The sequence below is a fragment of the Urtica dioica genome, chromosome 3 (genome assembly GCF_054948205.1).
Source record: "Urtica dioica subsp. dioica isolate 48M chromosome 3, U.dioica_male_clone48M_v1_H2, whole genome shotgun sequence".
NCBI lineage: Eukaryota > Viridiplantae > Streptophyta > Magnoliopsida > Rosales > Urticaceae > Urtica > Urtica dioica.
The window spans coordinates 6,977,118-6,991,216 of NC_142758.1; the positions used below are offsets into that span (position 1 = coordinate 6,977,118).

The 14,099-nt window shown below is 39.2% G+C and overlaps 2 protein-coding genes across 2 annotated transcripts; one reads left to right on the forward strand and one right to left on the reverse strand.

Annotated features, from left to right (window-relative positions):
• The first annotated feature begins 5,448 nt into the window (after positions 1-5,448).
• On the forward strand, positions 5,449-7,241 carry LOC149402271 (large ribosomal subunit protein uL18c-like). Its single transcript, XM_089608737.1, has 3 exons — positions 5,449-5,741; positions 6,205-6,366; positions 6,956-7,241. Exons 1-3 carry the CDS (start codon positions 5,565-5,567, stop codon positions 7,103-7,105), a joined length of 489 nt encoding a protein of 162 aa, XP_089464863.1. The 5' UTR covers positions 5,449-5,564; the 3' UTR covers positions 7,106-7,241.
• A 4,675-nt stretch (positions 7,242-11,916) lies between these two features.
• Positions 11,917-13,479, reverse strand: LOC149402272 (uncharacterized). Its single transcript, XM_089608298.1, has one exon. The coding sequence runs from the start codon at positions 13,417-13,419 to the stop codon at positions 11,917-11,919; it is 1,503 nt and encodes a 500-aa protein (XP_089464424.1). The 5' UTR covers positions 13,420-13,479.
• Positions 13,480-14,099: the final 620 nt, after the last annotated feature.

The following is a 14,099-nucleotide window of genomic DNA, read 5'->3' on the forward strand; positions in this document are numbered from 1 at the left end:
TGTCCTATATCATGCTACAGATGTTGGGCATCAAGGTATGTGCAGTTCGTAGACCTCGCACTTCGTCCCTCAACTCTTGGAAGAGAATCATCATGTGCGTGTTATTGTGGGAGTTGCTGTGGGGAAGGTCTTGTTGTGTGTCCTCTCTCTTTTGACTCTTGGTCAAGAGGCGCAATGTGTAATGGACTCGATTTGGCCAGGATTGGCCCCGTTCCCGCTCGGGGGTTCACTTGTTTCAGAGGGGGAATTCTGTGGAATCTCTCATCGAGCGTTGAGCCCAACCCGCCATGCTAGCGGGGGCTGGTGAGATTTGTCTGTGCTCCAGCCTGGAAGCCCGGTGGGCTCTCGGGCCCAATTAGTTTTTTAAAAACATATATTTGTCTTTTTTGAAACTTTATTGGGCTTGGCCCGGAAAATTAATTTTTCAAAAATAAATTTTTGTTTTTAATTAAGGGATAATTAGGCCAGTAGCTAATTAGCCCACCCTGTTTTTGAGAAATAGCCAAAGTTTCATTTTATTTAGAAAATAGCCTACCAGGCCGAAATAAATTAATTAACTAATTAGGATAATTTAATTTACTTTGGAAAATAGCCAACATGCCGAAGTAAATCAAATTAACCTAACCAGTTAATCAACTTACTTTGGCCCAATGGACTATTTTCTTAATAAAGTGAAACTTTGGCTAGAATATTCTTAAAGAAACTAAAAAATTGGCTAGTTTCAACAAATTCTTCTTTATTTAATTATCATATGGGTCGGGCTCTAATGATTTTTAATTAAAAACATGGAAAAATAAATAATTTGATATTGATTTATTTTTCAATGAGACTATGACATGGGCCCAAACCGAATCTATGAGCCAATTGTATTGGGCTCATCTTGCTTGTTTTATTTATTTAAGAATCTTATACGATACGATCAAACCGAAACAAACCATGCTTGCATTTTAAATGCTTTTTTTTTTCCTTACTTGTTTCTATGCTTTAACTTATAAATTGTTTTGTGGGTTGCTTACTTACATTGGTCTTATCGTCTAAAACATCTAATCGGATTAGGATATTTTTAATGAATGATCGTTGAACGAACCGGGGAGCTTTGTCACCAAACCGATGGGAGGCTAAACTGGGAAAGCTCTTAAGAAGACGTCGTGTATCACCTTCCCTATTGGGAGCTCTTTCGTGAAGGGATATTTTTAGGTTAATCAAGACTAGCTGTCACGAAAACCTAATAACTAAACGAGGTTGTTAAGGGTAGCTTATAATCACTTTGATTTATAATAACGATTAGTAAATCTAAAGATGAATATCCTAGATTAAAAATAATGTTGGGGAATTAAAATACTAAAAGTATATTGAGTCAATCTAGGCCTCCAACATTGATACCAACACCGTGAGGATGAAAAATTGCATTGTGTCAACAACTCTTCTAAGTGAATGCTATGATATGAATTTTCGTACGGAAAGCTTTTTCTCGATTCCAATAACAAGGTTGGGTCTCTGACGATAGGCAGAAGATGATGTATTTCGTTTCTGGCAGAAGACTCTCCATGTTTTAGGTCTTTTGGCGAGAGGATCTTTTGGACTTTACATTTTGGCGGAATGATCTTTTGATTTTAGGGCCTTTGGTGGGAGTATCCTTTGGCTTTGGGATTTTTTAAAGTAGTCTCATGGCGTTTTTTCTTTTAAGGTATCGTTTTTACCTCGTGAAAACTACGACATAACAAAAGTATTTTTTCGGATTATCATAGACTAAAGAGAATATGTGGATAAATCTTAGTCATCACCATGCAGAAATACTTTAACGATTTGTAGTCGGACAAACACGAGACGAGTGGTACGTGGTCTTCTTTTGCAAAATCTCCTTGCTGCTCTAGCCACAAAAATCGTATGTCTAATTCATGATGGGAGAGAATAGACTATTTTAATTTTTGTCGAGAAACACAACCATTGGTGTTAGTAGTTACATGCGTTAGTAGTTAGTCTGTATTGTTGTGGAACAGGGGTTAGTTTTATTTTCAATTTGTTGTTCTTTTGTTATAAATAGTTACCCTGTAAGTGTTCGTTAAATGTCCAAAACCAAACAATTAAAATCAGATCACATTGTTTTTTTTTCTCTGCCTTTTATTTTATTTTCCCGTTTCAAACACTTGTGTGTGTGTGTGTGTGTGTGTGTGTGTGTGTGTGTGTGTATGTTTGTTCCTTTATGTGTTAGTGCAAATTAAAACCAACAAGCGGTATAAGAGCTCTAGGGATTTCAAAGAAGATGTCGTCGTCGAGCCGATCATCGCAGATGTAGCGATACAGAAAGGCGGAAGAGAGTGCGTGCTTCAGTACCTGTTGCTCATGGAGAAACTATGCCACATGGTAGATCAAGATGCCGGTCAACTTGCAGGCTCAAGGCGTGTGGGATGCTATTAAGCACGATGACGTTGACGACCGCACGGATAGTTTAGCTCTCGCCACTATCTATCAAGGAGTCCAAGAAGATTTGCTCCTAGTGTTGGCTGAGAAGGACTCGGCTAAGGAAGCGTGGGAGATGCTCAAGACAATGCACATGAGCGCGGAGCACGTTAAGGAGGCAAAGGTGCAGACCTTGAAGAGTGAATTCGAGATGATTTGCATTAAATATGGGAAGTTGGTGGATGAATTTGCCATGAAGTTGACGACGATCGTCAACAGCATCCAATCATTGGGCAACAATGGAAGAGGTCTACGTCCCGCCAAGAATTATGTAGATCGTGACATCGATCTTGCAATTTGGAGACTTCGAGATCATGACCATGAAGAGATTATGATAGTGCAGATTAAAACCAACACACCATTGTTTACTTATATATATATATATTTCATCATCCATTATATTTAAAATCCACTCATTATCCTGATATCCATAACAAATATATTTTCAATATTAATTGATTAAATAAAACAAGAAGAAGAATTTATTGCAACTAGTCAATCTCCTAACTTCTTTTCTGATTTTAGTCAAAATTTCATTTCATTAAAAAAATAGTTCACGAGGCTCGCAGTAAAATAATTAACTAAAGAGTAAATTTAATTTACTTTTTAGTTAATTAATTTACTGCGGACCTGATGAACTATTTTCGTTATAAAATAAAATTTCGGCTATGTTTCTAAAAGGAGGGTGTGCTATCATAAAATAATTAATAAATAACTCTCATAATTATATAAAATATAATCTCCTAATACAGTGCCACAGAGTAATGCACCGCCGATCACAAGACGCCACACTGCAACTGACCGCATGTCACAGCACGAGGCCACAGTCGACCGCATGAAAATGCACCGCAGCCAACTGCACAGAGACTACAGTGGCTCAGATAATTGCCAGAGACCTACGAGATCAATTAAAAAGCAAAGTCATTTATTGACAACGGCGACCATGACGATCGCACTAAAGCATGTTGAGATTTGGTTTGAGATGTTTTCAAATAGACACATAAGGCTTTTTTTCTTTTTAAATGTACATAGTTTTTAAATTTCAAGTATTTAGCATTGTAATTTACACAGTCATTAAAATTTTTCAACGTGATACATATACAAATTAGGGTCCAATGGCTAGATAGCCATATGAAACGCTAGAAATTTTCAAATAACCAACGTTGAAATAGCCACATAAATCTACTTACGCTATCAAAATGATAAAAAATGGTAATTTAGCAAAATAACCAACTTAAACGTTGAGAATTGCTAAATAGCCAAGGTTTGGTAAATATTAGGTAAATAACCAATTTTATATATTTACAAACGTAAATATTAAGTAAATAACCATTGACATATTAAGCCACGTCATCATTTATGACTATTTACCTAATATTTACCAAACATTGACTATTTAGCAATATCAAACGTTTAAGTTGGTTATTTTTCTAATTTTTTGTAAAAAAAAAACAGAGTAAATTTCTAGTAAATATGTGTAAATAACGTTGGCTGCGTCATATTTTTTACTATTTACGAAACATTTTGACTATTTACGAAAAATTTACAAAACGTTGGCTAAAACGCAAATGCTTATGTTTATGTGGCTTATATCGCTAAATTTCTGCACATATTAAGCTCTCTTTTTTTAGTCAAAAGCCATACGTGTTCGACATTTTACCAAAAGATTTCGTTTTATTTGTAAATTGACCTTAATTTGATTTTGAATTGCTAATTTAGTTTTCTTTGATGTTGAATAATTTTGAATTGAAATAAAAACTTTGCTGATAAATTTATTCAAATTTTAGAAATTTATATTTTTAAAAATTTAACTAGCTAGGTAATTAAACTATATATATATATATATATATATATATATATATTTTTTTTTTTAGTTTTGTAACTAAACTAATATTTGTTAGTCTGTTTTTTTTTAAATTTTAAATTATTTGAAATTTCAGAAGTTTGTTAGAAATTTGAAATTGTTAGCAGGTTGTTACAATATTGTTAGAAATTCATTTTTTTAGAAACTCTTGGAAACATTATATATATATATATATATATATATATATATATATATATATATATATATATATATATTTGTAGGTTAAGATTGTTGCGATCAAGTCAGTCATTGTGGCTCGATTTCTAACATTTAATTATTAAGATTGTTTTTGGTGGTTCAATTATCTTATTTCAGGTATTTGGGGATTTGATATTATAAGATAAATTTAACTAAAATGTTGGTAGATTTTCTTACAATGTGTCAACTCTAAATAGACAATAGATATCCGAGAACGCCATAATAATTTCAGAGTTTAAGGGTGGCCTGAGTGAGTTCATATGTATCCTTGCAAGTAATGAAATAACGCAAGTTACCAAACAATCGAAGTTGTCAATATATAAACATGTGTGTGAAGGAGTTTAGGAGGAATTATAAACATTGGGCTCATCATGGTAAGCAACGATTTACTCTGGTTATTGAAGAGTCGACCATCGATTGAGATAGAATCAGTGTTGGAGGGATGCACGATGCTTTGTACGATATTATGGATAACGAGGATCATGACAATATTGAAGATCTCTCTATGAGTGAGGAGGGCGCTCACGAAAAGATAAGAGAGTTATTCGCGAAGCTCGAATCAGATGTTTGATTCGAAATACAAACAAATAAATATAAAAATTAAAAAGTACGATGAATGCCAAAATAAGAGGTAAAATAAAATCTGACAATAGTTGATTCCAAAGTAATCAAAACTTGTCAATATTGAGGATACAAATATATTTCAAATTAAAAAAAAATGAATAATAAATCTACACAAATTCTCAGGTCACTCCTTTTGGCTATTTTCAAAATCACTTGAAAAAATTGACATTTTGTTTATATTAAAAAACACTTTGAAAATCTTGACTAGTTTACAATTTCATTATTACTAAATAAAAATGATTTCTTAGAAATCAATGTCGTTTTGGACCCACTCGTTAGTAAGTAAAAGAGCCGAAGCTAAAAGGGATGGGGTTTGCCCATTTCCTCTTCTTATCCTTTCCCAAGGGAAGATTTTATTTCCTTTCTCCAGGGAAGATTTCCGTTGCTTGTCCTATCGGTTGAACAAACAACAATAAAAATGTCAGCTTCTTCACTCTCGTTCCTTCATTGCTCCGTCGCTCCGTCGCGACAGCTTTTCGGGACCACGCTCCGTTCGCGGCCGCAGAATCACCACGCTCCGTCCCTCGCCGTCGAAGCCAAAGCCACTACCAGACAAGATAACAGAATCGCTCGTCATTCTCGCATCAGAAAGAAGGTACTCTCTCAAATTTTCCACTTCACCAAGTGGTTGTACTATGGGAAACGTTCAGTCGTTTTCTTGAAATTCAAATGTTGATGCTGCGGATGTGTGGAGTTAAGCAGTTTAAGTTATTATCTTGAAATTCAAATGTTGATGATGTGAATGTGTGAAGTAGAGCTATGCAAGCTATTTTTCTTGAAATTCAATCGCTGATGGTATGAATGTGTGAAGTTGAGCTATGCAAGTTATGTTCTTGAAATTCAAATGTTGATGATGTGAGTGCGTGAAGTTGAGCAGTTAAAGTTATTTTCTTGAAATTCAAATGTTGATGATGTGAATGTGTGAAGTTGAGCTATGAAAGTTATGTTCTCGAAATTCTAATGTTGATGATGTGAATGTGTGAAGTTGAGCTATGCTATATGTATATGTTTGCTGTGTGTTATTTTGTCCATTGATCTGTTTTGGGTGAGTGTGATAGGTTGAAGGGACTCCGGAGAGGCCGAGGCTATCGGTGTACCGTTCGAACAAGCATCTGTATGTTCAGGTCATCGATGACACCAAAATGCACACGCTTGCTTCAGCTTCCACGATGCAGAAACCCCTTGCCGAGGAGCTTGACTACTCTTCTGGTCCTACCATTGTAAGTGTTTTTTCTTCCTACTTTCATTCTTCCATCACACACATAGTATAACAAATGATTACATTAGACATTTAAGCATGAATTACAATAGACATTTTCTACAAGACCATAGACTGAACTATACCCTCACGCAATAGGAGACCTCACAGGAAAGAGGAAGTGTCGCCCAAATTAAACTCTTGGGAGTCTAGAACTATAAATCAACTCTATTATAGTTGGGCTCAGACACTTTGAATAGAATGTTCAATTTGATGTGTGTGTGTGTGTTTTTTTTTTTTTTTTTTTTTTTTTTCTTGAAAAAGAAATCATCAGAGTTTGAGGGCTCTTATTTACACCAGATAAATAGGCTTAGATTCACGATTTTTTTTTTTATCGAACATTCTTCTCTGATTATACATGGATTGCAGTGTGTGCCAAGCGTAAGGAAGAGAACTTGTGAAGAAACACTGTCTTAATTGTTTTCGACGCATGGGATTTCAGAAAACTACTAATAATGAATCCGTGTTTTCTAGAGGCTGAGAGTTCTCGTTGTGCGATTTTCTTTTAGGACAACGAATGTCACTTGCTAATTGCTTTTTCTTTTTTCCAGGAAGTAGCAAAACGGATCGGTGAAGTGATAGCAAAGAATTGTTTAGAGAAAGGGATCACAAAAGTGGCTTTTGACCGCGGAGGTTATCCATACCATGGCCGCGTGGAAGCCATCGCCGCTGCAGCTCGGGAGAACGGACTTCAATTCTAAAATGGTTTTTGTTTTCATTTTCTTGTTTTTTGTTTTTTACAATTTCCTGTTTTGCACTCCTTTGAAAAAGCATGTTGTAAAAGGATGCATAAGACTTTAAAAATAGCCATTTAAGAAAAAATATTTTATCAGTTCCCGTCGAATTGCACATTCAATATTTGTAGAGAAGGACTTCACTGAAATGCAACCTTTAGCTTCTATTCCCTAACACAGTTGTATCTCACCGATTCGAGCAACTGTCTCTACTCCAAAGATGTTCCTCGCTACGAATTGTCTTCTCATTTCAAAGTCAGCTCCTCGCTTCGAATTTGTCTCCTCGAACCGTCACCTCGAAGTCTCCTCGAATCATTTTGTCATATTTGCGACAATATTGTTACAGAGGATTGCGAGGACACCTTTTGTCATATTCGCGACGATGTCATTACTGAGGATCGCGAGGACACCTTTTGTCGTATTCACGACAAGATCAGATAGCGAGGACACCTTTTTGTGCTATTCGCGATGAGGTCACGAGGACTCTGAATATCGTAAGGACCTCATCTTTGGGGTCGCGAGGTAATTCTCCTCGACTTGTGAAGTCCCGGTTCGCAGTCGTGGACACGAAGTCCTGAGGTCTCCTTTGTTCTTCTCAGCTTCTCTTCCTTCGTTTCTTGATGACTTAACTTCTGCGCTCGCTTCGTGTTCTAGACAATATTCGTCCATGATCTACTTTGAAGACTTGCATGTAGGGATCATCGCAACCATGCAGAGGTCTTCGATTCGAGAGTAAGAAGACTCCGAATTGAAGTTTAACGAGAGAGAGAGAGAGAGAGAGAGAGAGCAAGTACTTCGACCCTTTAAGAAAATCACGGATTCTTGTCAAACCTGCTCAGAACCTGAGAATATGCTTGACACAAAAGTCCTTTGAAACTTGCTTTCGAACGACATACTTAGAACACGAACTATGTTCATGGTTTGAGAGTTATTCGAAACTTGCTTCCGAACAACGTACACGAACCGAGCAATAGCGATAAGAGTTTCTAAAAGTAAAGCGAGGGAACTTAAGTTGGTTCGTTAAAATCCATGAAGACTGAACATAAGGGAGGGGTTCTAAGCTCAAACGAAGGCATAACGAGTTATAAAACATAGCATAGCATTTCATACATATAACTCGACAACAATACACCAAGCTCAAGTATATCATAACGCAGAATCAGGGGTTCGAGTTAAGGACACTTATGTAGACTCGAAGATGCGTGAAGAGTGATAGCAAACGGTTTGGTCTTTCCTTCGTGCTTCCTGATCGAGCTTTGGGCCAAGCTTGTTCGAGTCCTTCCTTGACTGGAACGCGGGAAATTTCTGGGCTTTAAGTGCTAGAGAGTTTGGGAGAGTTTGTAAGTTTGAGCGAGAAAAAATGAGAGCGTGAGAGAGGGAGAGAACAACGATGGAGGGGTATATCGAAGGGTTCTCTACTCGTGCAAGAAGGCTCCCTACTTCCACTCGAGTGCCCTAAGCGTTTGTCCTTTAGGTTCCGTTTGAAACCCGGAAAGTAGGAGGGAAATGAAAATGGAAATCCCTCCTATTTTACTTAGGTTGTTTGTATTGAAGAAAATATGATAGAAAAAAAATATGATGGAAAATGCGAGGGAAAATGTATAACTAAAATGAGGATTTCATTTTCCTTCAAAAATCAAATGGAAAATGAGAATCTCTCCACATTTGTCTATGAGGGGATCACTTTTGTCTAGGGTAAAAATGTAAAACTTTTTAAAAATGCGCAAAAAATATAAAAAAAAAAATTTAAGGGGGGCTAATTTAAAAAAAATCATGGTGAAAATGAAAATTAAAAAAAAAATGGGTCAAAAGTGTAAATTTTTTATGGTAAAAATGTAAAACTTTTTAAAAATGGGCAAAAAATGTAAATACAAAAATTTAGGGGGGCTAATTAAAAAAAATCATGGTAAAAATGATTTTTTTTAAAAAAAATGGGTCAAAAGTGTAAATTTTTTAGGGTAAAAATGTAAAACTTTTTAAAAATGGGCAAAAAATGTAAATAAAAAAATTTAGGGGGGCTATAATTAAAAAAATTCATGGTAAAAATGAAATTTTTTTAAAAAAAATGGGTCAAAAGTGTAAATATTTTAGGGTAAAAAATGTAAATTTTTTAAAAAATTGGCAATAAATGTAAATAAAAAAAATTTGAGGGGGAGGGGGCTAGAGCCCACCCTGGACTTGAGTTAGCTCCGTCCCTAGTCTCATCGTTACTTTCCCGTCAATTTTCTCTCATATTTTCTATGACTTTCAGACACAATTAGAATTTTGATTTTTTCTATTATTTTCTCTTACATTTTCATTTTCTCTATTATTTTCATTTTCTCTCTTATTTTCCGGGTTCCAAACGGAGCCTTAGCGTTTGAGCAAGAGAGAAATGAAATGATCGATCAGGGGGAAAGAGAGACATAAGCGTGCGACGTTTTCCAACCGTGCACGCAATCTTTCTGCCTTTCAGGCCCCCTACTCGAGTGCTCGCAAGGTTTTCCTTTATGCACATGTCTTCCTCTCGGTTATCCTAGTTACTCCTTGATGGTTGGGTGAATGAGCGGCCCAAACATCAAAGGTTTTCTTATTACAGCGCTTATTTGCGCTCCAAATCCTCAAATTCCCAGAATCTCGACTTTGGCCCCTACACTACTACAAATATGGGCATCAGGTGCGACAAAAGTCACACCTGATGCCCACCGAGTCGCACCCGATAGTACTATCGGGTGCGACTAAGTCGCACCTAATAGTCCGCAGCTAGTCGCACCTAATAGTCCGCAGCTAATACTATTGTGTGCGACATGTCGCACCCAATAGTATATACTATTAGGTGCGACTTATCGCATCTGAAGTCGCGCCTATTTTTCCGTGGGAAAGGAGGGAATTTGACTTTTGGGTGCGACATGTCGCACCCAATAGCCTACCCGCCAACTTATTGGGTGCGACCAGTCGCACCCAATACCCTTCCCGCCATAGTATTGGGTGCGACTAGTCGCACCCGATTCCCAATTTATTTAAATTTTTTTTTTTACAAATATTAGAATTAGAATATAATATTATTAGAATTAGAAATTAATATTATTAGAATTATAATAGAATTATAATTAGAATTAGAAATTAATATTTCATATTAAAATATTTTTAATATACAAGCAACTAATACGAGTTTGTTCGCTAATATAAAAATATACAAGTGCAACTATTTTCGTTGTTGCCTATAAAACTTATCTATAGAGGAATTTCCTCTTCCTCCAAATAAGTTGCCTCCGCGGCCACTACTGCTGCTTCCTCCTCGGCCATTGCCGCTACCGCTAGGACGATCACGCTGAAACTCCGCAGAACCTGGCGTTTCATTATCAGCCATTGCCGCTGATGTCGGCGTAGGGGAAGCCTGAGTATGCATCTGTGTAAACGAAAGCAGCTGTCGCTGCATCTCTTCCATCTGCATTTGTTGTGCCGCCATTTGAGCTTGTTGTGCTGCCAACTGAGCTTGCAACTCGGTATACAATACTGGATCGGCGCGTGACTGAGGTGACGAACCAGACGAGCTTCCATCTTGAGCTCGAGCCACACTCAAAGCCCCAACTGGTGTCGTGGGTCCTATCCCGACATCCCAATCACGGCGTGGCCCGAGAACGTCATGCATCGCATACTCCTCTGCGCGTTCGAGGCTCACCTCTTCGCCTCTCTCCTCCGCTTGTCGCATAATATCTGCCACTTGGGCGTTGATTCGCGCCTTTACAAAAAAACCAAATAAAATTATTATATAATTATTATTAAGTAATTAAATAAAATAACTTACAAATTGTTGACTCGCGAAGGGCGTTGTCCAGTTGCCGTTAATATCTTGATGCTTTTTCTCCCACGTCGCTAATGCGGAGGACAATGTCCCATCCTCCTTCCTCTGCAAGTTTTAATCATCAAAATAAGACTAATGTGTCTAATGTTAATAAAAATTAAGCAACTTACGCTCTTCTGTCGATGAGCGAAAAAAGGTATCGACCCTTGTCTGGCCTTTGTCTGCTTCTTCTTCGCATTTTGTCGGTTGCGGTCAGCCTTTGTCTGCGAGACATAAATTCATTTAATTCGATTCGATGAGAAAAAAAATTCATGTTCAACTCATACCTTATGTTCCGGTGTGTTGAACACCTCTATTGCCTTCAACCAAGCCTCGTGCGTATAGCCCTTTGGTGTTTCTTCTCTGGCGAGCTCTATTTTCCCGCAAAACTTGTTGAAGAATCTAGATGATAACTTTGACTTTTGGTTGCGTCGCAACAGCTTCATTTCGCGAATGATAGTAGACTCTATCTCGTTGCAAATGCAATCAGCTGGCACTCTCTCGCCAGTTGCAGGATCCTCGTACACAAAACGGTACTCGTTATGGATTGCGGTCATAACGGCCGTCACATGCTAAGGCTCGACTTCATTCCAGTCATTTGCGTGTGCTTGAAACGTCGCCTTGATCAAGTTTCCAAGACGGTTCGAGAAGGTGCCGATCAAGGGATTTTGCTCCCTGATGTCCTGGTAGAACATCATGTGTCGCTGATCGTAGCGAACTACATTCGCACCAGGAGTCCCTACCCCTGCTCTCGCTGACACGAGACCCTTCGTTGGTCCACGTGTGTTCTTCGATCCGGAGGATCCCGGCGTCTGTGGTGGATCCTCGCCTCCACCTGCTCCAGTCGACATCCTATAAGAAGAAAACAAAATTAGAAAACAAAGAAACGTGGACGACACCACGAAATTTTATTACAATGCCCTCACATATGGCGGAGGAAAACCGTGGTTACATATTAGATAAATATTAGAGCTTCTACAACGTAAGCTTCCGCAACAGAGCCTTCAGGCCTAGCTCTGTTTTTAACAAAATGTTTTAACGTCCCAAGGTATCTCTCAAAAGGGTACATCCACCGCATATGAACCGGGCCGCCATACAACGCTTCCTCTGGTAGATGAATCGCCACGTGAACCATGATCGTGAAAAAAGCAGGTGGAAATATCATCTCAAGCTTACATAGTATCTCGACAATGGAATTTTGCGCTTTTTCGAGATCTTCCACTCTCAACGTTCTAGAACTAATCAACTTGAAAAAGTTGCAAAGTTCAGAGATCGTATCCTGTATTGCCTTTGGCACAAAAGGGCGAATACCAACAGCCAACAACCTCTGCAAGATCACGTGGCAATCGTGCGACTTCAAACCTGTGAGCTTCCCGTCAGCAGTCACGTTTTTCTTCAAATTACCAGCGAGGTCATCTGGAAATTTGACAGATTGGAGGAACTCGGTAAACCGCTGCCTCTGCTCAAAGGTCAAAGTGTACGCTGCTTGCGGTTTGTACCACCCATTCCCTTGTTCTTGCAAGTGCAAACTGGTTTTGATTTTCAAGTCCATTAAATCAAACCTCGCCTTCTCGGTGTCATAGTTTTTCTTTTCTAAGCTAAGCATGGTCCCAAGAAGATTCTCGCACACGTTCTTCTCTACGTGCATGACATCCAAGTTGTGCTTCAACTCCAACTCTGACCAGTAAGGCAACTCGTAGAAGATGCTTTTCTTCGCCCAATTAAGCTCACTCTCGGCTCGCTTTCGTTTTCTGCCAACGGAACCAGCGTGTTTGCCAGTTTTCGTGCAAGAAACACTAGCCAAATGAGCTAGTATGTCTTGCGGAGTCAACTTGTCGTGTTTACTGCGTCTCTCGTGGCGATTTGTGTAGTGATCGCTACTTTTCCTCAATCGGTGACGCGTGGGCAAAAATCGACGATGGTCGTAGTACACAATTCTGTTTCTGACTTTCAGTGACGGCGTGTCAAGGTTGCACGTGGGGCAAGCGAGATACCCTTGGCCACTCCATCCCGATAAATACGATCGAGCCGGAAAGTCGTTTATCGTCCAGAATAGCGCAGCACGCAACCGAAACACTTCATCGTTGGCTCCATCTCGAACGTTGAATCCCGTCTCCCACAATTCTTTCAGCTCTTCAACTAGTGGCTGCAAGAACACGTCCATGTTTTTTCCTGGTGAGCTCGGCCCGGGAATCAGAAGCGTCAACATGAGGTACTCTTTCTTCATGCACAACCAAGGCGGCAAGTTGTACGCAGTCAGCACCACATGCCACATGCTGTACGCTAGACTCATTTCTCCAAACGGGTTGATCCCATCAGAAGCTAATCCAAGCCGCACGTTCCGAGGCTCTTCGACAAATTCTGGGTATCTCTCGTCCAGGTTCTTCCACGTCGTACCATCCGCAGGATGTCGCAAAATGCCTTCTTCTCTGACGCGATCTCTTTCGTGCCACTGCATCTGAAGCGACGTGTGTCGAGAGGCGTACAACCGCTTCAATCGATCTTTCAGGGGAAAATATCGCAATATCTTTTGCGGTATCTGTTTCCCAGTCGGCTTCCATCTGCTCTCGTTGCAAACTGGGCACACTTCAGCTTTCTCGAGATCTTTTCGAAACAAGACGCAATCGTTTGTGCACACGTCGATCATCTCGTACCCCATGCCGAAGCGCTTCAGTTTCGCCTTTGCTTCGTAGTGCTTTTCCGAAATTCGGTTACCGGTTGGATGAGACTTCCTCAAGAGCTGCAAGAGTTCTATGAACGACTTGTTCGTCCAATGGTTCGTGACTTTGATGTGCATCAACGAAACCAAGAACGACAAAGAAGAAAACTCTTTGCATCCAGGGTACAATTCCGCTTCCAACTCGGCAAATAAGTCTTCCACTTGCTCCTCCGCACGCACCTCGCTCGGGGTCGGATCCGCAAAGTCGTCGAAATCCTCGTGGTCCATGATATCATGTAGGGCGTCGTGCAATCCTCATACTCCTCTCTGATCAGTTCCAATGGGATCTTCACCATGAGTAAGGACAAGACGCTCGCCGTGATGATACCATTCTGTGTAGCCTGGGGTAAACCCATTGTCCAGGAGGTGATGCCTTACGACTCCGATGGCGTGCCATCTCACGTTGTTGCAAGACTTGC

Bases quoted from the DNA above. Each gene is read 5' to 3' on its own strand.
- LOC149402272 (XM_089608298.1), bottom strand. From the start codon at position 13,419: ATGCAGTGGCACGAAAGAGATCGCGTCAGAGAAGAAGGCATTTTGCGA.
- LOC149402271 (XM_089608737.1), top strand. From the start codon at position 5,565: ATGTCAGCTTCTTCACTCTCGTTCCTTCATTGCTCCGTCGCTCCGTCG. The intron at 5,742-6,204 runs GTACTCTCTCAA...TGAGTGTGATAG, and splicing joins ATTCTCGCATCAGAAAGAAG to GTTGAAGGGACTCCGGAGAG. The intron at 6,367-6,955 runs GTAAGTGTTTTT...TCTTTTTTCCAG, and splicing joins ACTCTTCTGGTCCTACCATT to GAAGTAGCAAAACGGATCGG.